The sequence below is a fragment of the Python bivittatus genome, unplaced genomic scaffold (assembly GCF_059951505.1).
Source record: "Python bivittatus isolate LINGU-HERP-01145 unplaced genomic scaffold, Pbiv_v1 ctg000200_np1212, whole genome shotgun sequence".
Taxonomy (NCBI): domain Eukaryota; kingdom Metazoa; phylum Chordata; class Lepidosauria; order Squamata; family Pythonidae; genus Python; species Python bivittatus.
In genome coordinates, this window is record NW_028277040.1 from 9,772,601 (window position 1) to 9,799,228 (window position 26,628).

Here is a 26,628-nt window from a genome sequence, read left to right on the forward strand (position 1 = left end):
TTGGCAACCAGCTTGCACTTATGACAGTTGCAGCGTCCTGCAGTCATGTGATCGTCATTTGCAACCTTCCCTGTTGGCTTCCCACAAGCAAAATCAATGGGGAAGCCAGCAGGGAAGGTCACAAGTTGCTCTGGTAAGTCCCCCCAGCCTTCCTGCACTTGCACTGCGCTATCCACCCCCGGCAATTCTGCATTTGGCTGCACTGCACCATCCACCCTCCCCCCGGCCTTACTGTGCTCGCACCATGCTGCAGCACCCCCCTTCCCTGGCTTCCACCAATTTGTGCCCAGCTTTTGCCAGGCCTCCCAGGGCTTCCCCCACCCACCCTTGGTACCCCCATGCTCCTTACCTGGGACTCACGCACTTCCTGCTTAACCTGTGTGTTTTGGGGTTGCGACGGCAATCAGGGTTGCCAGGATTGTTCCTAAGCGATGCAGTCATGTGACATCACACTTTACAACTGCATCACTTAGCGACAGCAATCCTGGTCCCAATTGCTGTTGTAACCCAAGGACTATCTGTGTTGTATTCCTTAAAGGATATCTACATTTCTCTCTAGCTGATGAAATTGTGATGTTGTGATGACATGGGGAAAGTAGCAAGAATAAGGTATATCTATCACTCCATAAATGGCATAGCTGAAGCCATGAAACCAAGATAATGAACTGTGCTAGGTGACTCTCTGGACTAGGAAAAACATTAGTACTGATGATGATTGTGTGTGTGTGTTGGGGGGGGGATAAATAGTCCCAACCTAATGGTGAAAAGCATCAGTGTTGGTATGAGGTAACAAGCCACTTTGGGAGATGTTTGAACTGAGAAGCTCTGTCTTTGGAAGATCTGACTTCCAGAGGCAAAAAAGACCCCAAGAGTGTCTGATTAATGTTAACAGCAGCACTTCAGTCTGTGCTTGGAAAGAGACTGTAAGCTGTATAAGAAGAGAGAAGCTATAAAATTCACCCTTCAGAAGTAACCATATATTTCCGTAACTCATTTCAGTAACCATATATGGAGATCACTGAAAATGTGGATCACTATGGCCAAGGAGTCTTCATCTAGGAGGGACTAGAGTTGATGCACAATCTAATCTAGTAGGCATACTGTGTATTATGGCCACTTATTTATCTTTCTAGTAAGAGTTTTTAAACTTTTTTTTAAATAAATTTGTTTTTAAATAAAGAATCTTTGATGTATGTGTTAAACTAGGTAACTGTCAAGACCTCTTTTCTGCAGGTCCTTGGTCAGGTAAGATTTTATTTAACAGATTATACACAATTATGTTTAAGTAGATTAAGAGAAATAAGATTTGTAACTTAATACAATTTGATACATTTTACTTGATTAGTTACTGTGAGGGTGGGGTGTTACCTGAGAAAATCATCATGGCTTAAAAAAGCCCTAGTTAAAATTCATTTACTGGCCTTCTCTATGGAAAGTTTGTGCTCATTAGGTTTTGATAATGCTAGAAGTGCCCTCAAACAATGAATTTGGGATATAGATCTCCAAACAAATTTAAGTAAGGTCTCACACCCCAGCATTTATCATATTCTTCCAAAAGGGTTCACTCCAGCCTTTTATTTATCATCCATTACAATTCTGAAATTTTGTAAGGCCTTCACTTTAGCCAGACTGGATGCATTGGCCTCAGCAGTCGTTTTGAGACGTTTTAAGGGAACTCCTGTGTATCTTCGGTTATGTCCATGTGGTGATGGCTCCATAGAAACTCTAAGCCATATGCTACTATGCTGCTCCCTATATAAGGACTCTAGACAGACCTTCATTTATCCTATCTTGAAGAAAATTCCTGGCAGGGAGTGTGATTTCTACTTAATGTTACTTATTTTAGGCAAGGACTCAAGAATATTTTCTCAAATCTCCCAGTTTTGTGCTACCATCTGTACAATATGCTGCACCATTAATTAAGTTTGGAATTTCTTATAATACTATTTTTATCCTGTTTTACTTTATTATATCTGTTCTTAATTATTTTTTAGATCCTTTTATACTTATTAGTTTTCTGGGTTTTTTATTTATATATAATTCAGAAAAACATTATTTACATTTATTTACATTTATTACAGCCTTAGGGCTGTAACAAACTGATTGATTGATTGATTGATTGATTGATTGATTGATTGAGGAAACAGTGCCAATAACTGCTGGCTCCAGCTCCTTTTGAGTATGCACATACTATCTTTTTCCAACAAAAAGAATCAGCAGGGTAGATAATAATATCTGCTTCTTCTCTCTATATTATGAACAAGCAAATGCAAATTTGTAGAATCCATCATTTTCTATTAAATTCAGTAATGCATACCTGCCTGCTTGAAGATAGACTTTAAATTTATGATTACTGTGGGAGGGAAGTACACTAGGAAGGCAAATTTTCTGAGCATGTGTAGTACTACCTTTGTCACTGGGTACATTAACATCTGTTGCCCCTTATTTCATAGGTGAAATTTTTTGCACACTCAAAAGTCTAAGCAATTCAATTGTCTAATTAAACAATCCCACTAAATTGAGTAAGATTGAATTCTAAGCTAGCATGTCTAGGGTCATTAGGTATATTATAATATGAGATTTATGAATCCCATAGTTTCATTACAGATTTGTTATTTATTTACAGGAAATATTGAAATGAAATATATAAAATATATAAAAGCAATGTGATTTGTTCTAAGTAAACAGTAAACTGATAAATCACAAGTTTCAGCAGGCTTGTGAAATAGTATTGTCATTGCTGCTGCTTAAATTTACTGTAAATTATTTAGATTCAGTATTGCAGATGACACTACATTATTCTAGATATTAACATTCTAAACAGACTGAAAGGCTCCAATTAGTTGGTTCTGAACAGGATGGGCCAGCAACAAAATGATAACTGATATTCTCTGTTGGTGTATTAGGGCAAGAATTCCCAGGTTAGTTTTGTTTAAATCCTGCTCACCTTAATTTAAACTTGTTCCACACAACTGGTCACATTCTATGTTTTTTAGGTATATACCATAGTCCATGGTTTTTGTTTTTTTTTAATGAAGATTAGATTCTGGTCATTTGGCAGGTCACATGACTCTAAGAGTCACAAGGTAATTGAACAATTCCAAGTTTAGATTGCAAATTGCTAATCTTTAACCACACTCTGAATACTAATATTTATGCTGAATTGTTTTCATACATACACCTGCTGCTTCCACAACTCACACTGTATTGCTATTCTTTAATATTGACATTGGAAGATATGATTTTCCTACAAATAAAAGAAAAAATAGGTTCACTTCCTAACTTTTTTCCCCTAATCAACAGATTTTTAAGAATTGGTGTAATGAATTGGTTAGGGCTGGAAATCTTTGATGCAACTCTTAGTCTATCCATTGAACTTTCAGGATGGCCTCAAGCAAGAAATTTTGTTGTATCTGTACAGAATTGTAAGAATTACTGAGGTAGTATAGGTAAGGTACTAAGGAAAAGGTGGAGCGATTTTTCCATGTTCTAGTTTTCCATAAAGCATCTTTGTTTTGTAGGTAATAAGAATCCATTGTGACGCTCTTCCTATGTACATTATTTCTAATATTCTTCTTGCCTACAGAAGACAATTAAAGTCCCTAATGTCTACAGGTAACATGACATGAAAAGATTTTTAAGCACAGGTTTGTTTATTGCTATAAAACTAGATCACGGTGCATTTCATTTTATGTTCTTTAAACACTGTGTCATCTCTTTTAAAATAAGACTGAGATATGTTGAAAAATATTTATGATCAAACATGCCTTTTAGAATGCAAGGGGATAAAATGGTTAATTTGCTAGTAATTAGTAAAATATGAATATTGCTTAGCTTATTGACTTTAGCAGGATCATATTTTAAAACAAACTTTTTACAATATAGGTAGTCCTCAAGTTACGATGGCAATTGGGACCGGAATTTCTGTTGCTAAGCAATGTGGTTGTAAAACTTGATGTCAGTGACCGTATCACTTAGCGACAGCGATCCCAGCACTCCCTGTTGCTTTCATTAACTGAATCCCACCGGTTGTTAGCTGAGGACACACCCCGATTCAAGCCATTCCTGGCTTGGTCCCTCCCAGCCCTGAGCCTCAGTTTTTCCAAGGTAAGGTACTATCTCCCCTTCAACTCTCCCAAACCACCTGTCCCCCCCCATCTTTTTGGCTGCCCTGCACCCCGCCTTGTGGGGCGGCAAGCAGCCTCAGAATTGTGTGGTTCTGGGGGTTCTTGGCGCACTGCAGCTCTGGGGCTGCAAGAAGCCCCTGAGCCGCAGCACAAAGCCACAGACATCCTGAGAAGCCCCAGCCTGGCCCAGCATTGCAGTGCAAAGCTGCAGCCACCACAGCACCAAGCACGCCTGGCCTGGCCCTTCACAGGCAACTACTGGCTGCATGAGGCCTTCTTCCCCAGGCCTTGCAAGGAAACACCATGTGCGACCTCAGGAAGAAAGCCTCACGTGGCCAGCAGTTGCCTCACAAAGGGCCAGGCTGGGTGTGTGTGGTCAGCAGTGGGAGCAAGAAGATGGTGAAGGTCAGCTGGGGGGCGGAGTGCAGGGCGGCGGAGCATTGGAGTACAGGGGGCCAAAAGGGCAGAGATGGGGGGAGACAGGGGAAGTTGAAGCGTCCATGCAATTGTAAATGCATGTGGGCTCCCAAGCATCCAAATTTTGATCCCATGACTGCGGAGGCACTGCAACAGCCATAACTTCAGGGACTGTGCTTTAAGTACTATTTGTTCAGTGCCAGCATAACGGTCACTGAACGAATGGTCATAACTCGAGGACTACCTGTATAGGAATAAAGCTTTTGAAAAGCATAACATTTCTAAAGACTAAGTTGGATTTGTTATGTTGTTTCCATGTAAATTGGACATGGAAATGTACACATGGAACTAAACATTATTTTAAATTAAATATAGTTTTATCTGGGTTTTATTTTTTTTCTGTTTGTGCTCAAGTAAAGGAATAGTCTGAGAAATAATTGACTTCAGTGGTATAACTTTTAAGCATATTCAAGTGTATTCTAAAAAGCTGAATATTATCATTTAATTTGTGAACATGTGGTTTCAGATATTTTTTCTTTTGTTCTAGGTCACTGTTCAGACTTTGTTCCTGCTCTTACTAAAGCAGCTAAGCCCTATAAAGTAGAACCCTTAGCGTATATGATTAAATTCTTGTTGGGGTATGTTTCTTTTTAATATATTTTTCTGCAGTTACAGAATTCTCAAATATTTGTATCCTTGTAACTAATTTTATAGCATATATATTAAAAACATAAGTTTTGCAGCTAAAATTAGATTAATCATCACTAGTTTTTGGAAATGCAGGTATTCAAAACAAATAACTGTCATGCTGTCTATTTTTTCTAGACTTAACTGGTTTAAAGGAATCAGAAATTCAGAGCTGGATGGTGTCACAATGAACAACCAGGACTTGTGGTTTCCTTTAGTATCCCTAACTCTCTTTATGTTTGGGACTGGCATAGCCTATTGGGGTGGCATACTTCTTGATTGGTCTATAAGGCTCTTATCTTCATTGCACTTAGTTTTGACAAGGTAAAAACAATAAATAAATAAATAAATAAATAAATAAATGCAAAATGTTTAGCGGTATTACTGGAAACAACATTTGGCAAACTTGCTGAGAAGTATACTCTCTCTGCCTTGTACAAGAACACAAGAATATTTTCTGAATTGACATTTCTTAATTCATCTTAAAACTGAAGCACCTGTAAATCAAGGTTTGTGGTATAGCCCCTAAGCCATAGTGCTGCATAAGAAGCACTCTTTGAACCTATAATTACCTGCAAGCCATTGTATCACTTAAAAGACACATGAAGCCAATTGTTGTTGAATGCAGAACAAAGGTTTCAAGGACATTTCTGACTACTTTTCCATGTTCTACAGGCATCCCTTGCACTTAATAGATAAAATAAGCCCACCAATCCGGGATACAGGAAATGGTTCATATTTGCTGTAAGAGGATTTGTCATCTTTTCAGAGAATGGAAAGACTGAAGTTAATATCCAAAGTCACACTAAAAAAAAAAAAATCCCAGAAGAAAGTATTGCTGCAAAGAAAACTACATAGATGTGTCTAAATGTTTACCAAGAATAGAACTTGAAGGTGTCTTTACCTTTTAAGAAAAGAACAAGAATAGTTAGGAAGGAAAATCTCTCCCCTTCTCTGACAAGGTCTCGCTCTCTACATTGGAGATACAAAAACAAAAAGAAATTGGTCTTCTTTTCTAAATGACTTAGCAGCCTAAAATTTGTATTAGAATTAGGCCAATAATCTTTTGCTACGCCAATGAAAAGATAGCAAAATTATGTGCAAACTTTTGAATTCTCTAATTGGACGTGGGCAAAAAGGAGAAAGGATAAGTAGTTAATTCTGAATCTCTGGTAGCTTGTCACTTTTAACTTTTGACATGTGGGAGGGGACTCCAGACATACAAATGTTGTCCTGCTCTGATGCTTCAACCCAAGGAAAATGCCTGACTTGATTTCTTCCTTGGTATTTGATTGAGAAGCAATTGTTTACAGAAAAAATCCCCTCAAATAATCTAGCTGAGTTGTACTATTTAGAATTCCAAGATACTATGGGCCCTGTTGGGAATTTTATGTAATTGAAAAGCCAGTTGCAACTTCCTTAAATTTAAATGAAGTGTTTAACATCTTTTTGTTACTAAAGAAAGTTATTGATCTTCCTGAAAAGTATTTCTGTATTCAGAAATAGTGTTTTGAACAAGCCAGCATACAGTATACACAGAATGTATTCATAAACAGACGTGTTAAATTTTAAACTGTTTTGGAAGAACTATGAAACTATGTATTATGAGTAACATATTCTGATGTATAAAGTAACTGATAAAATCCTCCCACCCTTCTACCACAGTCTAAGGGTAGGAAACATAGTAGCCTCTATATGTTTTAGATTTCACTCCCATCAGTGTAGACTACCAAGGCTGCTGCCAAGAGATTTGGGGAGTTGAAGTCCAGAGTATCTGAGGGTATCAGCCTGCCTACTCTTGCTATATACAGACTTGTAGTTTAATTAAATGGTACTATGAAACAGTAGTTTTATACTAAGTAAAATAGCCAGCCATTGATTTGTATCTTGTTTTTGTGCACTCTTATTTCCCTCTGTGTATTGTTACAAATCATAGTTTGATATTACATATGAAGTGGAAAAAGTATATAATGGTAAATTGTGCCACAAAATAAGGAAGAGCTAATTGTAAGAAAAAAGCACATTTCATGTAGTCCTTGCTTAATGACCATTCATTTAATGATGGTTTGGAGTTACAGTGGCCTTGGGAACAGTGCTTTATGACCCCCGTGGTCACATGATTGTGATTTGCAGTCTTTTTACGATGGTCATTAAATGAATCACTGCAGTCATTAAGTGAATCATGTGGTTGTTAAGCAAATTCTGGCAAAAAACATTCATTGGGGAAGCTGGATTTGCTTATTGACCACATGATTCACTTAACAACCGTTAAGGTCATAAAATCAGCTCTGATTTGCTTAACGACCAAATCGGTTAGCAACCTAAATTCTGGTCCCTATTGTGGTCAGATAGTGAGGACTATCTATATATATAACCTGTGACCCTACAAAATTCAGGCATCATGGCAAACTATGATTAAGGAACTTAGCTGGCTTATCTCATTAGGCAAAGCCAATGTTGTGATTAAATAGCAGATCAATTAGAATGATTACTTCTTCTGAGAATACTGCATCTCACTTTAATATTGAGTAATAAAAGGATGGAAAACAACCAAGCAGCTTTCAACCAACATTTGGATGTTAGAGCTGTGAAAAGTCAGTCCATAGCTTGAGTCATAACAGTACTTACCATAAACCACAGTTGGGTGTGAAGTTTAAACTCTGCCATTTTGCTTTGTAATATAATTAATATTTTATTGCATGAATGTGTTTATTTTGTACTTGTTAGACCCAGTGGACCTCCATCTAACAACAGTCTGATTACCCGATTAAGGTTTTGTATTGCGGTTTCGATGTTTTTTCTTAGCTGGACCACCTGTGGAGCACTGGCTATAATGATGACTTATTTTCATTATATCTTCAAGGTATTTAAACAATAAAAGTTATGTAATATAATATGACATTTTTAGATTACAGGTTGGCTAGATAGTTTCCTACTAGTTTATGCTAAGCATGGAGGACAAAGTAGGCTTTTGCTAGTTCTGCCTTTAGATCATCAACCCTACCCTTATGTGAGTCTGTGTACAACCTGTGTGTAAAAATCTACTGCTTTGCCCAAATTACACTGCTGGTAATCAACCTAGAAGAGTCAGAAGAAGGGACAGCTCTTGGGTAATTCTTGACTAGGTTATACAATGGCCAGCATTCCTCCCTTTGCCTCTGAAATAGGCCCACACTCCATGCTCATTAATATTCCTACCCAAGGAAACAAGCAGACTGAAATATTTTAAGAAATGGATTGTAAATGATATAGCAGTAAAATACCAAAGAAGTTCCAAGTATGAAGGCAATATATAAGAATTCAGTAATGTGGTAAGAAAGTAAAGTGCTCAAGCAATGTAAAAAAACCACAAAGATGCCAGATAAGTGCTTAAGAAATATTTAGAGTAACGTGTAGAACAATGAAGTACAGAATCATAAAGTACACCATTAACTTCAGGAAGCTGTGATCATAGGCATATGATGTTGGGGCAGAACTAAAATGTATGCTTGTTGTTACAGGTTGTTAATTTCCATTCAAATTTAAGATCTGAACTTAATGTGGTAAGTCTGTTTATTGTATGCTTTTTGTTGTTGCCTTAAGAACAGATAGGTGTTAAGGCATACAGAGTTCCTGTTTTTGCCTACTGCTTGCAGAATATCATTACTACAACCCTGGACTTGTTCACATTGTTCCATGGGGATTTGCTATTTTTTTTTAATGGTGAAAGGGGGAAAAATCTCTTTATTACATCAGGTTCAGTTTGCCACTATAGTCTTGTATCTCCAATCTTATAGCTTCTTTTTAAGAAGAAATAGATTTCTTGTTGCTGTATTTTGTATTTTGGTCTTTCCAGTGCCTGGATAACTCTTCATAAAAATATAGTGATAGTGTCGACATCAAGGTAACATCATTAGAGGAAACCTGGGCATTTGTAGCAACTAGAACATCATGAGATGAAGGGGGGCAAAAATATGCTCTTATAAGGACTATTGCTTATATCACTGTTAGCTCTCCAGCTCTTTGTGTTTTATTTTTTCAGAGTTTATACTCCATTCTTCTAAGAATATCTTACAGAATAAACAATAATTACAATTCTCAGTCTTAGGATTACAATCTAAAAGGCACAATACGTAAAGAAAGTGATTAGAGAAGGAGAAATGATGAAAGACCCAGTGATGATGGTTCACTGAGTTGTTCAGTGAAAACAGAGATATTATTGGGTTTGCACTTGTCTCTCTTCACTTTCCTTTTTCCTGTTCTTCATATCAAGTTTAATTTACTTCTGCTCTGTTCAGGGCAAGATAGTGTGTCAAAAGATACAAAGAGCTATTTATTTATATTTTTATTCATTTATTTTCAGTATCTCCTGCAAAATTTTGCTCTAGAATGTGTGCTAAGTTGCAGAACTAAGCAGGATGGGGAGAACATTTAAAACAGTCTTTGTCCTCCATCAGGAAGGAGACTGATCTAAAATAAAACAATAATATATAATCCCATGAATTTAAATGACTGAATTATGTTTGTATATTGTTGGCCATGCTATCATTGAATTATTTTGTGGATATTTCAATTTCCTCTTTATACATTTTATTAACTAATGCTGAAAAACCTATGAAATATTTTTATATTTTTATAGTCCCCAAAGGACCCAGAACCTAGTTCAGATGATTCAAAAAATGAAGCGGGGGAGACCTACAGATCAGAGGATTGCCCTTCAGAAGCAAGAAACTCACATAGCACCACCATGACTACTGACAGCATTATAGATAGTCTTAAAATGCACATCACAGTCATCAACTTACTCACATGGATTGTGCTTCTTAGTTGTCCATCTTTAATGTATTGGCTAAAAGATGTCAGGTAATCATTCCAAATTTACAGGTTTTATTTTTAAAAAATCCATTATGAGTTGGTCCTATAAGCTATTGATTTAAAAATTATAAGCTAATTAATATATGTACCATTAGAAGACATCATGAAGGATTCAGGTGTGTAGATGATATCAGTCCAGATTACTTATGAATGTGAGAAGCAGCCATAGTGCCAGGGCCTTAGTGATTGGAGAATTAGAGAAAAAAGCATTTAAAAATTAAAACAGAAAATGGCTGCAAGAAGATTTAAAACCACAAATGTGTTAGATCTTTAGGATACTAGGCATCTATGTTGAAATCATTTGTACAAAACCAAACAGTTTAATCAGATGAGAAATCCGTTAGAGGTGTTTCTGCATTATCTTAAAGTTGACGTGATTGTTTTTTTCTATCCCTGAAATGTGAGGTAGTTCACAATAACTCAATTCTGTAATTGTTAAAACAGCTTTAAATTGAGAGAAAAAGTTGCATTTGGGCCATCAAATGACATGGTATTGTTTTCCCTGTTTTTCTGCTTGTGAAATTAGATACTGTTTTATTTTCAATATCCTATTTTAGTTCATTTAGTGTATTTTGTTGTTGCTACTGGAAAAATAATTTTGCATGTGAGTAGCACTAATTACAATAGTCCTTTGTGTTTTCTCTCTTTTTTAATCAGATACCGTATCAGACTTGATCCTGATCCATGTAGATCTGTTGCGGTTATTCTGATAGTCATTTTGGGGGTACTCATGAATACAAGTACTGCAAAAATTAAATCAAGGTACTTTAATTATCTTTGTTTTAAATTATACTGTATGGAACACTCTTGTATGTCAAATTGTTTTTCTTACTCTGTGCTATAGTATTTAGGAGTTGGACCAAAGCAACAGAAGAATCTTTTAGCTGTCAGAACAGCTTTAGATGCAACAAAAGCTCTCTGCAATGAAAGGGTGGAGATGACATTTGATTATTTTCATCTTGTTCCAAACTCATCTTTTCCTGTTTCCTACACACTCCTAAGCTGAATTTTTCAGATCACTTTTGATCATGTTGGAATTCTGCTAGCTAACAACTCCCATGTAGTAGTTACTACAAAAGATAAAGAAGCTATATGAATTATTGCCTTATAAACTGGTGGAGGTGGAAGTCAATATAGAGCTTTATACATCTTTTTCTTTTAAATACCAGGCATGGGGTAGGTGGTTCTCCTACAAGCTGAGGGGATGCCATTCCAGTTTCCCACCTTAGCAGGTTCTAGGCTGTCTTTCTGCAAAGTAACTATTCTTTGAACATTACTCCATAGTATTGCTTCAAGAATATCTGCTGCTTATTTGCTATGTCAGCCTTTCCAACCTGATACCCTCCGATAAATTGTACTTATAATTCCAGTATCCCCAGTCAGCATAACCATATTGGCTTGGGAATTGTGGGAATTGAAATCAAATACAGATGGAGGACCCAAGACTAAGAAAGGTACTCATCTGTCTTATTGCTTGAGTAATAACAGACTTTTATTCTCTTTTTCTCTCTCCCTACAGTAAATTGTTGAAGATTGCAGCATATTTCCCCCTTCTTTGCTCTGTTGCTGCTGTAGTTTTTGCACCAGTTTATTTATACCTAATGCCATACTTTGTAATAATTCCTCTTTTTTTACATTCACTATGCAGCATTGTGTAACAGCTTTAGCTGGCCAAGACAGCAGTAGCTATGGAAGTATAGATAATATAGGAAAATATAAGCAGCATCTTCTATCAGTAGCAGAAAATAGAAAGGCATTAGGTTTGCAAAGTGTTAATTCGTGATAAGGAAACAGTATTTTGTACTTACTGATTTTTAAAAGAAATAGTTGTAGAAATGTGTTACTCAGTAAGCACATTGTCCTTGACATTGGGGGTAGTCATGGTTGCTTCAGTTCCTTGGTACTGAAGCAATTGGCTTTTACTTATTTATTTTAAAATGTGAGTTTATATGTCCCATATGCTTCTATGTTCTTACTTCAGTCAACAAATGAGTGTAAACAAACAGTCAGAAAAACTGAATCGCTAATAAGAGCGATTATAAGTTCTTACCCAATTATTGGGAGCTGTCATAGTTCTTCCTTTGAGTCTGTACCAGGCTAAAATGCTGATGTGGCAAGATTGTTAGTGATAAATCCAAAGATATATCTGAGGTTGCAAATTTGTGAGACAACTAAAAGCAGTACATAAAAGTGTACTCAATATAACATAATTTAGTAAGTATGCAAGCAGGTTGTATGTTGTCTGTACTGTTAAAATCTGAAATTAGGGCAGATACTCAGGTGAATATTGCTATACAGAGGAAAGTCTGCCATTATGGACAAACATAGGAAGTAATTTTGAATAACCCCTCACATATTTATTTTGTCAGTATTACTGTTGGAATAAATAAGATACCAATATGTATTTTCAAAAACTGCATACCTTCAAAACCTTTTGCATAATTGTTTGCATTCAAGAGCTGAAGTATGAGACATCCAGCTACAGTAGAAATGGAATGTTCGTAGAATGTTTTCTGCATAGAAGCCATTTTATACAAGGGCAATGAAACCCTGCGTCATGCAAACAATCAGTTTTCTGACATGTTTCTTTCTCAATATGTGACTGGAGAATTCTCATAATTCCTAATAATCATGTTGGTTGGGATCAGGAGACTTTAATCTCCTGCATTTGGAAAGACCAGATTGCCGACCGACAGACAGACAGACATACAAGTTTATCCACCATTACATCTGTTTTTCGTGGATTTGGCTTCATTTTTTCCTCATCTGCTTAAAAACTGCCCCAGACAAGACAATTCAGGAAAACTCCCCATAACTACATACAAGGGTTTTAAAAATGGATCCTTGAAGTATTTCATTAGAGTAACATTTTGCTAATGTCATTCAGCATCTCTTAGGTCCATCAGGACTCATCATAGTGTAGAGCTGTGCACTTCTAATTGATCGCCAAAATGTTTCAATAATATTTGGATTGATAAAACTTAGGCATCAAAGAATCAATATTTATTTCTGTACAGAGAAGTTTTAAAGGACCTGTCTTTAGTCAGGACTATGTTAATATTATGTATAACCATTTAAAAAGCAGCAACATATTCTGGTTCTTTAAATAAAATGTATGAGGCATTATATCTGGAGGCAAATTTTTGCTGCTTTTGCATATCACCATCAGCTTAAAAATTAGTGTTCAATTGTATAAAAGTAGCCAATCAAATCCAAGTACAATAGTTTACAGATAGATAGATAGATAGATAGATAGATAGATAGATAGATAGATAGATAGATAGATAGATAGATAGAAGTTCCGGTGCATCAGTTGCCCTGTATCTTAGCACCTCTTTCACATAATGGCTCATTTCCTCTTCCTGTTGCTACCTAGAAAGATAGCCTTCCTTTAAACCAAGTTACGATACATATTTTCCTCTACCTTTATCCATTATAATTCCTACCTAAAGTGCCTTAAAGTGTGTGAATCGTTACATGTGTTATCATTAGCATCTTTAAATGGAATACTCTAAGCTCAAGCCAGTTCTAGGGCCTCAGTATCCAGACATAATTTTAATAGGATATTAAAATGTCCTTGCTGTTCTTGGGTAAGTCTCTTGTATAAGTACTCTGATATCTAATTTTCAACCAATTATATGGCACTAAACTGAGCTGTCAGTGTACTCTGTCTGTGACCCACTTACTGGATGACTTACAACATCTGCAAAGAGTTTCTTTTTTATTGCTGTACTGGGCTTTTTGCCAACAGCTGGCAGAGAGCAAAGAAATGCAATCTATTTTCAGCCCTCGTTCAATGAAGGCTGACCTTGGAAGGCATTTCTATGCCTCTTATAGCCGTATGCTAAATTGAACTTTGGCAGTGATCTTTTGTCTCTTGTCAGTGCTGCAGCAATGGAAATGGTTCTTGCCAAATATTTCATTCTCAAGCAGTAGCTAAGGACACAAAAGTTCCCTTCAAAGTCATACACTGGCATCTCCTTGGAAGCTTGTCCTTCCGATCAGATGCTGATGAGAGCTTTATTTTGTCAAAGGTCATGGTGGTCTTAAGAAAGGCTTTGTTTGCTGCAGAATTACCTGACTGTATAACTTTTATCTATTTTGCAGTACATGTGGTGTTTCTGTGTGTGTGTGTGTGAGAGAGAGAGAGAGAGATAGTAGTTAATGTTTATTAAAGTGGTGGTAACTTATTGTACAATGGCTCATAATTTATGGCTATTCAGACTCAGTATTAGAAGCTAAAGAGCTCTATAATACAGTTTAGATCTGTAAGATATTTCTGGAAGATCTATCATTGATTTACAGATTACTAGAAAATCATAGCTGTTGATTGTCACGTGGTCTGCTACTGTATATGTGAAGTGCAGTTGAGTGATCTCCAATCATATTCTTAGTGAACGTACACTATTTTACATGCTGTGTGAATTGTACATACTTAGGATGCATAGTACTTTTATTATCTTTTTTACATATTTTTGTATCTGCCCAAGAATCAGTAACTTATAGTTTTAGATTGTATATTGAGGGCACTTTTACACTTTTATCTGAAACTTTTTGCTTTTTTCCTATTTTGGGTCTACATCTCTTTTTGCTTTTTATTTGGATTTACAGCATTGATTGAAAACCAGTAAGTAGAAGTGTAATTGCAACTGAGCTACTCACAAGTAAGCCCATTTGAGTGCTTTGAAATTTACTTCAGATAAACATGCAACTGTGTGTAGGACTGCCCTGCAAGCTAAGTATTTCAGTAACATAGTCTAAGGAAATGTTAAAATTAAAACATCACTACTTTTTAATAAAGTCCAGGCAGTCTTCAGGAGTCAATAAAAGCAGCTATATTAAATTTCCTGGTACCACAGCTGAATTGGCCTTGGAGAAAATGCTTTTTCATAAAGATTCAAATTGATTTCTATATGTCTTTAGGATCAAAAACCAATTTGTAGATTACAGAATAAGAACTGTTTAAGAATAACCCTGTGCCAGCATTAACTTTTTGCTTTGAATTGTTACATGTGCAGGTTGGAGAATTAAACCATAATGAAAATTGTTGGAAAGGCTAATTAGAAAAGAGGAGGGACCGTATTCAAAATTCACATGCCTAGGTCCATATATTCAAAGGGAGGCTTTTTTTGGCTTCTGGTTCCTGAGCAGCAACTTTCTCCTGTAACTGCTGTATTATAAAAACATTAGAAACTGAGCAGAGTTTCAAAAATTTCAGAAGGGCCTGGAGGGCTGCAGTTGAAAGGAGGGCATGCCCCAACCCTTCAGTATGTGCAGAGTTGCTCTTGGAATTGTGCATTAAACATGGATATAGTGGGCAACCTTGATTTTTGAATTTGCTAGATTTTTTGAATATTACTTTGCCGGCAGGCTACACACCTCAAAAACGTATTAATTTATAAATACCTCTATTCAGAAATGCTGGATGTATCCTTAAGCTTTTGATCACCATTTCTGATCTCTAGTGCCTGTGAACAAATGAGTATCTGCCAAAAAAATTACCTCCTGAAGAAATAACTTGTGGTAAAGGATGACCTGTTTGCACGCTTGAAGCTCAGGCTCATCTTTATGAGTTGATAGAATTAATGATATGGTTGATAGAATTAATCATTTTATAAATCTTAGCTCTTAAAGTCTGTGTAGGCTCTGTACTGTTCATGCAATAAATTATTTTTCTGTTCACTGCAATATATTCTGAACAATATGAATTATTTTAGCCCCTAAATAGCCTAGATTTAAGAGTTAATTTTGTAATCTGAGAGATCCTTGTTCAGTTGCAGTATTAATATTTTGTTTCCTTTTTCTAGAAAATAAGATAATGTAGCTAGATCTATATTGTTTTAGAAATACATGAAGTTTGTTAAAAGTATTTGTAATTGTTAATATATTTCTGGATATTTATGCCAAGAAAGTATGACTGAACAAACTTACCTGTGCTTTGGAATGGGTGAAGAATGAATTTTTAGTTCATTTTTATAGATTTCTGATACTTGATGCTAATCTGCGTAATAGATTTTTAAGGTATGAATCATACTTGAAATACTTTCATCCATTAAAAAAAATGTATCTCAGTTATTCACTAGTGGCATTTTAGTGAATCAACTTGCAAAATACCATAGTTAAATCCACAATTCTAGCGCTTTCCATTTTCTCATGAATAATAGTTCACACAACAGCATATGCTATAATATTTCCATAACGAAGATAATTTGAAAGTCCAGCACTATGAATCCTGTTCCAAAGTAACTAACCTTGAACATCTAGTTACACCTACTACATTTTAAATAATAAATTTCTATGCATGGCATGCTGCTTTTAAAATCTAAAAAAAAAACAAATAGTACAGACGATGATATTTCAAAGGATGGAGGGAAGTCAAAATTGTGACATGAATATGTGTTGAAGCCCTGGGATGCAACTAATGTAGATTTGTGACATTTGCCTAAAAGATTGTATTTCAGTCTAGTTTAAACGATAGTTTATTGTTTATTTTACTGTAGGCCATTGGAACATGTGATTAAGCCAAACTTTACTGACATACTGATATAAGGAAGGCTGCCGTGAGACTTTTAAAAAAAGTGAAAGGGTAGGGAGGGTAGAATCTGATAGATCACACATAATATAATTAAAGATTAGGAGGAGGAGAGATATTTCACTCCTTCTGCACCCCTCCTTGGGGATTTTAAAAAACTTTTCTAAGTCTATCCATGGCTTAAAATACTTTCTTCTTTTTTCCCTTCCAAAAATTTGCAGAAAATCATGTTGCAAAGGATTCTGTCATCAGAAAAAAAATGAGAGACAAGTTGTCTCCTGAAGCCCTTGATATACATACTCACAATGGCTCATATCCTCTTAATAATTTGACTGCTTTTTTTTTTTAGTGAAAAAGGTGAGAGTGGGTACTTTTAAATAAACAATGCTGTATAAATTATACAGCACTATAGCATAGAAAGAGACTCCACAAGGACCACTACACTTTATCAAACAGTGATACTATTTTACATTTTTACAAATATACATTTATGATATAAACGAGTAAAATTGTAAAATGTAGAGATGGTTCATCACAAATGAAATAACCAACTGTTTAAAACAAATGTATAAGTATATCCCTCCACTAAAAAAAGTAAAAAAAAATGTAGTTAACAGATAAAAATATTGATTTTCCACATTACTTCGAAGTTGGAGATAATAAACCTAACAACTGTTTTGTAGCAACGTATAAAAACTGAAAAAAGTACATTTCCTTACAGTAAATCTTAGTTGTTCTGACTTTATTTTTCAGGCCTGTCCCTAATGTGGGGCCCAGAGTCATTGTTGGAAATATAGGTTGATCCTGATTCTTATAGCATGCTAGCTTCCTTTTTTTTTTTTTTTTTAGACTTTATAAAAAAATTGGGGGAGTAAATTTGGCAGATGGCAAGACATGTTGATAAGCACAGTGCCGCCCTGGGTACTATATTGAGGAATGACATAAAAGAGCCATAGAGGAAAGAATAATTGTTCTCTTCATTCAATTCCAGTGGAACATACCTCAACAGAACCTTTTAATTCCACTGACTCTTTCATCTTCCTAAAACCATGTAACAATAGGCCATTTCTTTATAAAATAATCTACTAATAGAATGGCCAGTGCTTTAGTGTTCCTATTATACAAAGTTCTCTTCATTTCTGGCAAGCTTGATCTGCAAAGTCAGTCATTCTATAAAGTGTTACACTAAGCAGCTTTGACTGATTTTTAGTAGTTTGGTTATGATCTTTTTACAAACTAGAATAAAATTTGTTGTCTTTTATAGATTGTCCATGACTAAGGTTTGTAAAGCTGAAGATTAGCTGCATAAAATATATTTTTGACTTTTTAGAAATTTTGTCTCTTTTTTCATTGTTGTTAGCTTTTTTCATTTTTTGGTGCTAATTAACAATCTAATGATCAGTTTTTAAATATTCTGTCACAATGGTCAAATACCTACTTATAGACACAGATGTTGTAGTGCCCATAATGGAATTACCGTCTCATAAATGTGCTCCTGCAGTAATTTCAGGACATAAATGCAGTCCATAGCTAAACTTCTCAGCAACTGATTTCTTCCTTTTGAATCCTGCCATAAGCAAATCTGTGCACATTTTTGAGCATACGTGGAACTCTGAATGGAAGCACTCCATTTCCTGAGGCAGTATTACACAAACTTGGAATTAGAGTGAAGACAGTTACTGTCAATAATAACTTAAATGATTCGAAGATATCACATTTCTACCAGCATTTAGTGTATTTTCATTTCTGAAATAAGTGTGTGTATGTGTGCGTGTGCAACTGCTAGACACCATACACTAATCAGTTTAATTCTCTGTATTTCAAACATGAAATTAAAATATGGTTGTCTGGAGGAATTTCCAGTAAATTAGACATTTGGAATGATGTTCTTGAAATCTTTTTAGGTAACTGGCTTTTCTTTCTCTCTCACTTTTCCTATTAACTTCCCAAGACAATCATTGGGATTGTGCAAGGATGAAAGAAGTGTGGACTTGTGCAATATCCAAGTTGTCTCCCCGTGTCTGCCTATCACTTCTTTCTGCTGTAGCTTCTAAGCTACAAACATCCCATTGCACATTCCAGCTTTTAGCAGGAATGTCCTGTTGCAAAAGGGAAATTCCGCTCAAGCATTTTTGCACCCAAGCCGTTGTCTAGATTACAAATAACAGTTTTTGCAAATGTGTTGATATATTACTGGGAAAAAGATTACATTTATGAGACCCTAAACTTTATTTTCATAATAAACAAGACATGTTTTGTTGGCTTTTTCTGTTTTATACAGTAGAAGTGACCTTGATATCAGAGTATAACATAAGATTTGAAATGTGTGAATACTACACTTGAACTTAGTGTAATTTATAATTATATCTTAGTTTTCAATTACAGGTCTGCAAAATCAAAAGTTGGTATGACTGCTGATGATAGGGTCTTTACTACATGTTTAGATTTATAGACAATGGTGAATAGGGTCTTTCTTTTCTCTAGCTGTGTTGAATGTGGTTTATAGATAATACAATTCAAATCTAAATTACTGTCATGGGAATTCTGGGTTTGGTTTTTTTGGGGGGGTGCAGTGTGTGTTAAATGTACATGGAAGGATGGTAAACATATTTAGTTTAAGACTGTTTTTCAACCTTAGCAACTCTAAGATGGGTGGACTTCAACTCCCAAAATTCCCCAGCCAGCATGCTGGCTGGGGAATTCTGGGAGTTGAAGTCCACCCGTCTTAAAGTTGCTAAGGTTGAGAAACGCTCGTTTAAGACATTCAGCTCCACTGCCAGTAACTGCCAACAAGTGGTTTCCCAGAACAGAATGGAGCCCTAAGACTGAAAAAAGGATCTCATCCTGCAGAAAAGAGAGCTACAAACACTCCTTGAGAATAATTTTTCTCCAATCAAATCAGCGGTTTAGGAATGGATATGGAAGCTTTCTTCTGTTCCAAAAAGTGTTTATACTTCTGTATGTCCAAGTGATATTTTAAGCAGGCAGTTGTAGATGTGCATAATTTTCAAATATTTTATACACCCAGTTCCATTACGAATCATAGTACTGTACGTCTTAGTATCTTTTACATGGAAAATGTGTGATTTATGAAAAGTGCCACTCTAGAGACCATATATTGCTATCTGTGAATATTGTTATCTGTATTTCTATTTTGCTGAAATGCTTTTGAATGTAACGATGAGTGTTTTTGCCTTCAGTCTGCTCAGGTATTTTATGTTAGAGTATTTTGGTGTATTTTTTCAGTTTTAATATTTTGTGTATTAATAAAAGGGGGAAAAAACATGTTTACAGTGTTCTTCAGCAGTATGGTGCTAGCTTCAATTCTCACACCAAATATTTTAATCAGTGGGTAGATCTAGCTCTGAAAGCATTATACTGCCATGTTACTTTATTGTTCCCTATTGCTCAGCACTAACATATTGCATTACAAACGTCAGTATAGGAGAGAAGAGTAAGGATTCCTAGCATAGAATTACTTGGACTGGTAACTGACCAACAGAAATGATTGAAAAAGGATGCAGCTAACAAGAGTGAAGGAGCAAAGGGGAGCAGCAAACCATTCCAGATAGTTGTTGAGAAAAGTACATGGATATGTCCATGAAGCCAATCTCAATTTTATCTTCAAGGGGAGAAAAGAGTAGCTTAGTGATACTAATTTTCTGTCTGCTATATCCCCAAAAATGATGGCTTGGAGGGGGTGTTATTTTTTGAATTGGAGAGTTTAAATAATTTCATATTTTTCGATGAGCTGTCCATAGGAGGAGAGTACAGTACTTAGTTTTGTTGGTTGATATGAACCATAAAAATGAAACTACATCTAATCCCCTTGTGTAGAAAATTACTTCTATTAAAATTAATTTGGCATAAAACCTGATAGAAACATGTAGATTTAGTACAAGCACCTCTTCTTCTGTATAGCTAGAAAACCATTTGGTAGATTAGCACTCTCCAATGAAGCAGGTCCTTGTTTCAATTAAGCATAATTATGCTGTTTGGTATTTATGTTTCTAAATTTATTATATGGAAAATGAGAGATTCTTCTTTAACCATTTAAATAATTCTAGATTTTGAGTCCAAAATTGGTCTGCTTTTACATTGTTCAGTAACTATGACAGTAATTAAATAGTTTTAGAAGTATCTGTCTTATAGCTGTTGAATATTCACAATGTAAATGAAGACCCATCCTCAGGGCTCTACTTTATTTTTAAGAAAGTAATAGCAACTTTGAACTATTTCTATATAGTTATATACTGTACCTGTTCCCTTCTGGGTAAGCAATATTACACAAAATACACTGAGAGCAAAAGTAATTAAAAGCAAGAGATAAAAAAGGAAATTAAATCAAGTTTACACCAATACTTTTCACTATACCTTTCCTAGTAAGAAATACAGTATGGCGGAATGGAAATAATCGGTGGTATATAGTTATCTCTGGATATACTGTAAGTTCTATAAAAAAGAGAAAAACTGGAAGTGGCCTGTATGTTAGAAGAAACATAAAGTCCCATAAAGTAGAACTCAGAAATAAAGCAAACCCTAAAACTGAATTAATGTGGCTGTTCAAATTATCAAAGTAAGCTACTTCTAGGGATATAGTATTGTATCTACCCCCTATTTCTACAACTAAGAGACTAAAGCTAACCTGCAGAAAGAAAATGAGGGGAGACCCAACACTGGACCTAATCTTAAATAGTGTCCAGAATCTTGTCCAAGATCTAAAAGGCAATAGTGAACAAGTTGGGAATAATGAACATAATGCTATAACCTTTAATATAAATGGATACTTGCTGAAGAAATTTAACAGGATTGATAAACAGTTGACAAAAGGGACAAAAACAAAAGACTTTGAAGAGCCCATGGCAAAGGTGGTCATGAAAAGAATCCTCATACGTATTTGGAATGCTCATTGACTGGGGAGCATTGAACCTTTGGCAACGAGCAATAGACATGCTAAAGGAAGTTAGGGAAATAGGAAAACTGAATGAATCCTTTGCTCCTGTCTTCTCTCTTCTACTTTTGAAGATGCAGAGCAGATGCTATGTCCAAATTTGCTTTTTCAGGAGGAAGATCACATAAACTGAAACAACTTGAGGTAACAAGGAATGAAGTTATAAGCCAAACTTAACAAACTAAAAAGAACTTCCTCTACAGCAGTGTTTCTCAACCTTGGTGATTTTAAGATGTGTGGACTTCAACTCCCAGAATTCCCCAGCCAGCATGTTAGCTGGGGAATTCTGGGAGTCAAAGTTTTCATATTTAATGTTGCCAAGGTTGGGAAACACTGCTCTACAGTATCCATGCAAGTTCATGAAGAACTTTATCACACACACACACATATACAAATATGCAACTTCTCTTTAACATTTCTTCTCAAGGACTGGAATGTGACCCCATTGTAAAAAGGCTGAGAGGCAATAAAGGAAAGTATGGGCCAGTTAGCTTAATACAATGGTACCTCGAGTTACGAATGCCCCTCCTTACGAATTTTTCGAGATACAACCAGCTTCGGCCCCAAAAATTTACCTCGATTTGCGAACTCTGCCTTGAGTTATGAACCGGATCTGCGGCCATTTTCCCTGCTGCCATGTGGTCGCGGCTTCCTGAGGGCGAGATTGCGGTAGCAAGGAGACGTTCGGTGAGGGTTGTGGTGTGTTTTGTGGCGTTTGGAAGGTGTTTGGTGTGCTTGTCAGCATGGCTCCAAAGAAAATGCAGAGCAGGCTTGGCAAGAATAAGGCTTTGAAGAAAAAAGTGACGATCGAACTTAAGAAGGACATTATAGAAAACCACGATCGTGGTATTCGTGTGACTGATCTGGCCTTGAAGTACAAGATGGCGAAGTCGACCATCTCAACTATTTTCATGTTTTTGTGGTTTAAAAATAAAATGCATATGTTTCAGAACTGTTTAACTGTATGTATTTACATTGAACCTTATGGGGGAAATTTGCCTCGTGGTGTGACCAAATTCGGAGGGCAGATTAGCCGTATTTACATTGGACCTTATGGGGAAATTTGCCTCGTGGTGCGACCAAATTTGGAGGGCGGAACGGATTAACCATATTTACATTGAACCTTATGGGAAAATTTACCTCGAGTTGCGACCAACTCAAGTTGCAACCAGAGTCACAGAACGGATTAAGTTCGTAACTAGAGGTACCACTGTACCTCACCTGGGGAAAATGGCTGAAAACTTTTTTAAAAGGACAAACGCGTGGATATATAAACCTTGCTGAAAAGAAACCAACGTGAACAAATAAAACTTTCTTATAGTAATAGACCAGTATATAGAACCAACCTGGTTTTTGCAAAGGTAAGTTGGGTCTCAGTAGATTTTGGGGGGGTGTGAACCGGCACATAAACATTGGTGACCCCATGGACAGCATATACCTCTATGGGCAAAAAGCCTTTGACAAAACTCACCAAGAGCTGACAAGTAAACTTGGCTGCTAGGGGCTGACAAGGCAGGCCTGTCATGGATTGGCAACTGGTTAGAGAAAACAGGAGAGTAGGAGTAAATGAACCACTCTCATACTTGTGAAAATGGAGAGCAAAGGGCATCAGCATGTGGACCAGTGCTTTTCAACTGTATATCAATGATCTGGAATTAAGGCTGAGCAATGATGTGACTGCATTTGCGAATGATACCAGAGTCTTCAGGATGGTAAGGAAAAGAGATTGGAAGAGCTTCAAAAGGCTTTCTATGAACTGGACATAAGGGCTTTAAAATGGCAAAGGCAGTTCAGTATAAACAAATGCTCAACAATGCATGACGGCACAAAGAGATCTGAGCTAGCAGGGACCAAACAGGAAAGCAGTCTCGGAGTTACAGTGGACAAATATGATGAAAACCTCAATGTAAAAACCCAATTCCATTCCTAGACTCGTTCTCTCACTCCCTCATAAGATAAAAGTCAAGATCATCCCCTGAAACTAAATGCAGAGAGATTCAGGACTGAGAGAAGGCAAAACCTTTTTACAGAACAAGCAGTTGTAATGATGGGATGGGTGGCGCATGAACACAATCATTCTGGGTGGAGAATTCCATGCGATCTTATGCCTTATGTCAGCCAGTGACTCTAGATGTGTGAGGCAAGGAATAAATGAGTAGGGTCAAAGTTGAAAATAGGCACATCAGATTCTTAATCCTATCAGTTTTGATTTCTCCTTAATTCAGCTTTCCCACCTTAATTCAGCTGTAAAACAGCTATATTTAATTCAAAGCTGCTTGATTATTTTAAAATTTCCCCCAATTGATAGTGATCATTTTCCACTCACCCTACACTTATCCCTACTTCAACAGATCCCCACCAAATTAATGCACCAGTGTAATGTTTTTCCATCTACTATATCTTGCAGAGTAAAATGGACCAATCAACTCAATAATTTAATTGCAGAACAATTAGCTACTATACACTTTTCACACATGTGCTCCCTCTTTGCTATAACTGACTCAATCAGTGACGTAGAATTATACAATAACCTTGTGCAGGAGCTACAGAAACATGTGCTTTGAAACAAGACAAGCAAGGTGCACATGCATCAAAACCATGGTTTGACACAGACTGTATAATAGCCTGGAAAAGATTAATAGCTATAATTCATGTAAGGCAAATAATAACAAAATTACAGCACAAGATCTACTTAACCAGAAGTCAGGCTGCAAGCAATTAACTAGGCAAAAGAAAACGGAGGACAAGAAAGCATTATGGACTTGTCTTATTCAGTCAAGTTAAAACAACTCATCCCATTTCTGGCGTATTACTGCAGGACATCCTGGCCCTGACCTATGTCAGCTGGATAACCTTATACTGCCAGAAGTATGGGAAAACCACTACAGGGAACTCTACAAGGACAACTCAGTGTCTAACAGATCCCCACATATTGCCATGGAAGAGCTTCCTATCTGACAAGCAGTAAAATCCAAAGAGGTTATGGATTTAATTTCTCACTTTAAATCTGGGAAGGGACCAAGGGCAGATTCTATTACACCTGAGCTAATTAAAAATAATGCAGCATGGTGGACTCCTATACTGGCATCACTCTTCACAGCAGTTGATAAATCTGGCTGTAAACCTAAAGACTGGAGTCTAGTGATCATTGTACCTATACGTAAGAAAGGGAATAAGATTGAGCATGCCAATTATCAATCTATAAGCCTCCTTAATATTGTACGTAAACTTCATGCAAGACATCTTCAGTTGAAGCTCGGAGATTGGATGGAACAGGAAGGACTATTGGTGGAGGAGCAAACTAGTTTTAGGGAAGATTATTCAACAATTGACCAATGTCTTATACTTCAACACTTTACTGAGAAATATATTTCTCAGAATACTGCTTCCCTTTATGTAGCCTTTGTTGATCTCTATTCCTCAGATTAAACTATGGAACAAGCTGTATAATACTACCATCGATCGCCGACTGTTGTTTCTTATTTGTGCATTACGTGAAGAAACAGCACTTAGAGTAAGATACACCTCTCAAGGACACCTGACAGCACCTGTTCTAACTACCAAGGGCATAAAACAAGGCTGCATATTGGCACCTCTCTTATTTATTTAAAATACGTGATTGATAGGCTGAAGAACCCAAACTTCCATCCCTCCAAACTAGCAAAGAGACATATTTCTATACTGCTATACGTGGATGATGCAGTAATCCTCTCGAGGACACCCACTGGACTCAAGAGAGCTTTGAACACCTTTGCACATAATTGTAAGCAGCTGGAAATCAACTACTCTAAAACTAAAATAATGGCATTTGCAAATCAGCTCCAAAAGCGCTCCTGGTCTATTAATAACCATGCCATTGAACAAGTGCAATGTTTTTGATACCTGGGGGTAATCTTCCAGGCTAATGGAAATAAAAAGGCCCATGCCATCTATGCTTCACAAAATGCACACAGGAGTGCAGCAGCTACTTTAAGATTTCATCATTCCAGAGGTGGTCAATATATATCAGCAGCCACTAAGTTCTTTGAGGCCAAGCCCCTAGCTCAATTATTATATGGTGAACAACTTGGACTATGCCCCCCAACTTTGCACAACTGGAACTTGTTCAATCGACGTTTTTAAGAGCAATTTTCCAAGTTCCTTGCTGTGTCCCCAGTGCTTTACTACGCATGGAGGCTGGAATGTTGAGAGTGGAGACTTGAATAGGGCAAGCTGTGTTACACTACTGACTGAAGCTGACACTTTTCCCTATAGGCTTAGTGCCACTGACATTAGAGGACAGATTTCAAAGTGGGTGGAAACAAGCAGTTTATAACAAGCTCTCTGCTAGGACTTTCTCCCACTTACTTACTATCTCTGGGCTATGAGCAAGCAAGGGCCACATTTAGCAATGTTGTTTGACATAGACCATCAAACAGATGCTGGTAATACCACTCAGCTTCCCATGGCAAATAGACTCTGGCATCAGCTATGTATCTCACACAGCATCCCAAATCAGAGACGGGCCTTTACCTTAGCCCAATGTAATGCTCTCCCTTCAGCACTTCTGGCTGAAAGATACAAAAAGACACCATATTCATCTGAGTTCCCTGTGACTCAGGAACAGGTTGAAACTATCAAACATGTTCTTCTGTCTTGTCAGTTATACAGAACCTCAAAATGCTCTAATTACCCCACTTCTGACCAGCAAAACAGGATTCACCAATCAACAGTATAAGCAATTTCTTCTTTCCAACATCAACCCTGAAGTAACACTCAAGACTGCCAGGTTTTGCGTGGCGGTATGCAAAATCAGGCAAAGAATAATTAAGAACAACTGAACCTGCCTGAGTATGTGGAGAGCCAGAAATGGTTCAGGCTCAGCATTAACCATTGGCCACTTTAACTTCTTTTTTTTTATGCTTTGGTGTATACGTGCCATGTTAGCTACTGTACTATATTCTTCTCAGGTTTGACAGGGGTCTGTAAGAGAAATCTATAATCCTCAAATCCCTTTTGGATAGCTTTATTGTTTTATCTACCAATATTTTTTGTATTTGCATTTTATACTGCTATTTTAA

General features: G+C 36.6%; 1 protein-coding gene across 5 annotated transcripts in view; it reads left to right on the forward strand.

Moving 5' to 3' along the window:
* PGAP1 (post-GPI attachment to proteins inositol deacylase 1) overlaps positions 1 to 26,628 on the forward strand; it is a 67,393-nt gene that overhangs the window by 39,573 nt on the left and 1,192 nt on the right. For 2 of the 5 annotated variants that reach the window (XM_025164945.2, XM_088135687.1), the window contains 10 exons: positions 1,207 to 1,245; positions 2,997 to 3,086; positions 3,522 to 3,615; positions 5,092 to 5,182; positions 5,370 to 5,555; positions 7,959 to 8,094; positions 8,732 to 8,773; positions 9,850 to 10,073; positions 10,743 to 10,847; positions 11,605 to 19,902. In XM_025164945.2, the coding sequence (XP_025020713.1) occupies positions 1,207 to 1,245; positions 2,997 to 3,086; positions 3,522 to 3,615; positions 5,092 to 5,182; positions 5,370 to 5,555; positions 7,959 to 8,094; positions 8,732 to 8,773; positions 9,850 to 10,073; positions 10,743 to 10,847; positions 11,605 to 11,743 (1,146 nt within the window). In that variant the 3' untranslated portion in view covers positions 11,744 to 19,902. Of the gene's footprint in view, positions 1 to 1,206; positions 1,246 to 2,996; positions 3,087 to 3,521; positions 3,616 to 5,091; positions 5,183 to 5,369; positions 5,556 to 7,958; positions 8,095 to 8,731; positions 8,774 to 9,849; positions 10,074 to 10,742; positions 10,848 to 11,604; positions 19,903 to 26,628 lie in introns of those variants that run through there. The other 3 variants (XM_088135686.1, XM_007425501.4, XM_025164946.2) reach the window with 3 other exon arrangements.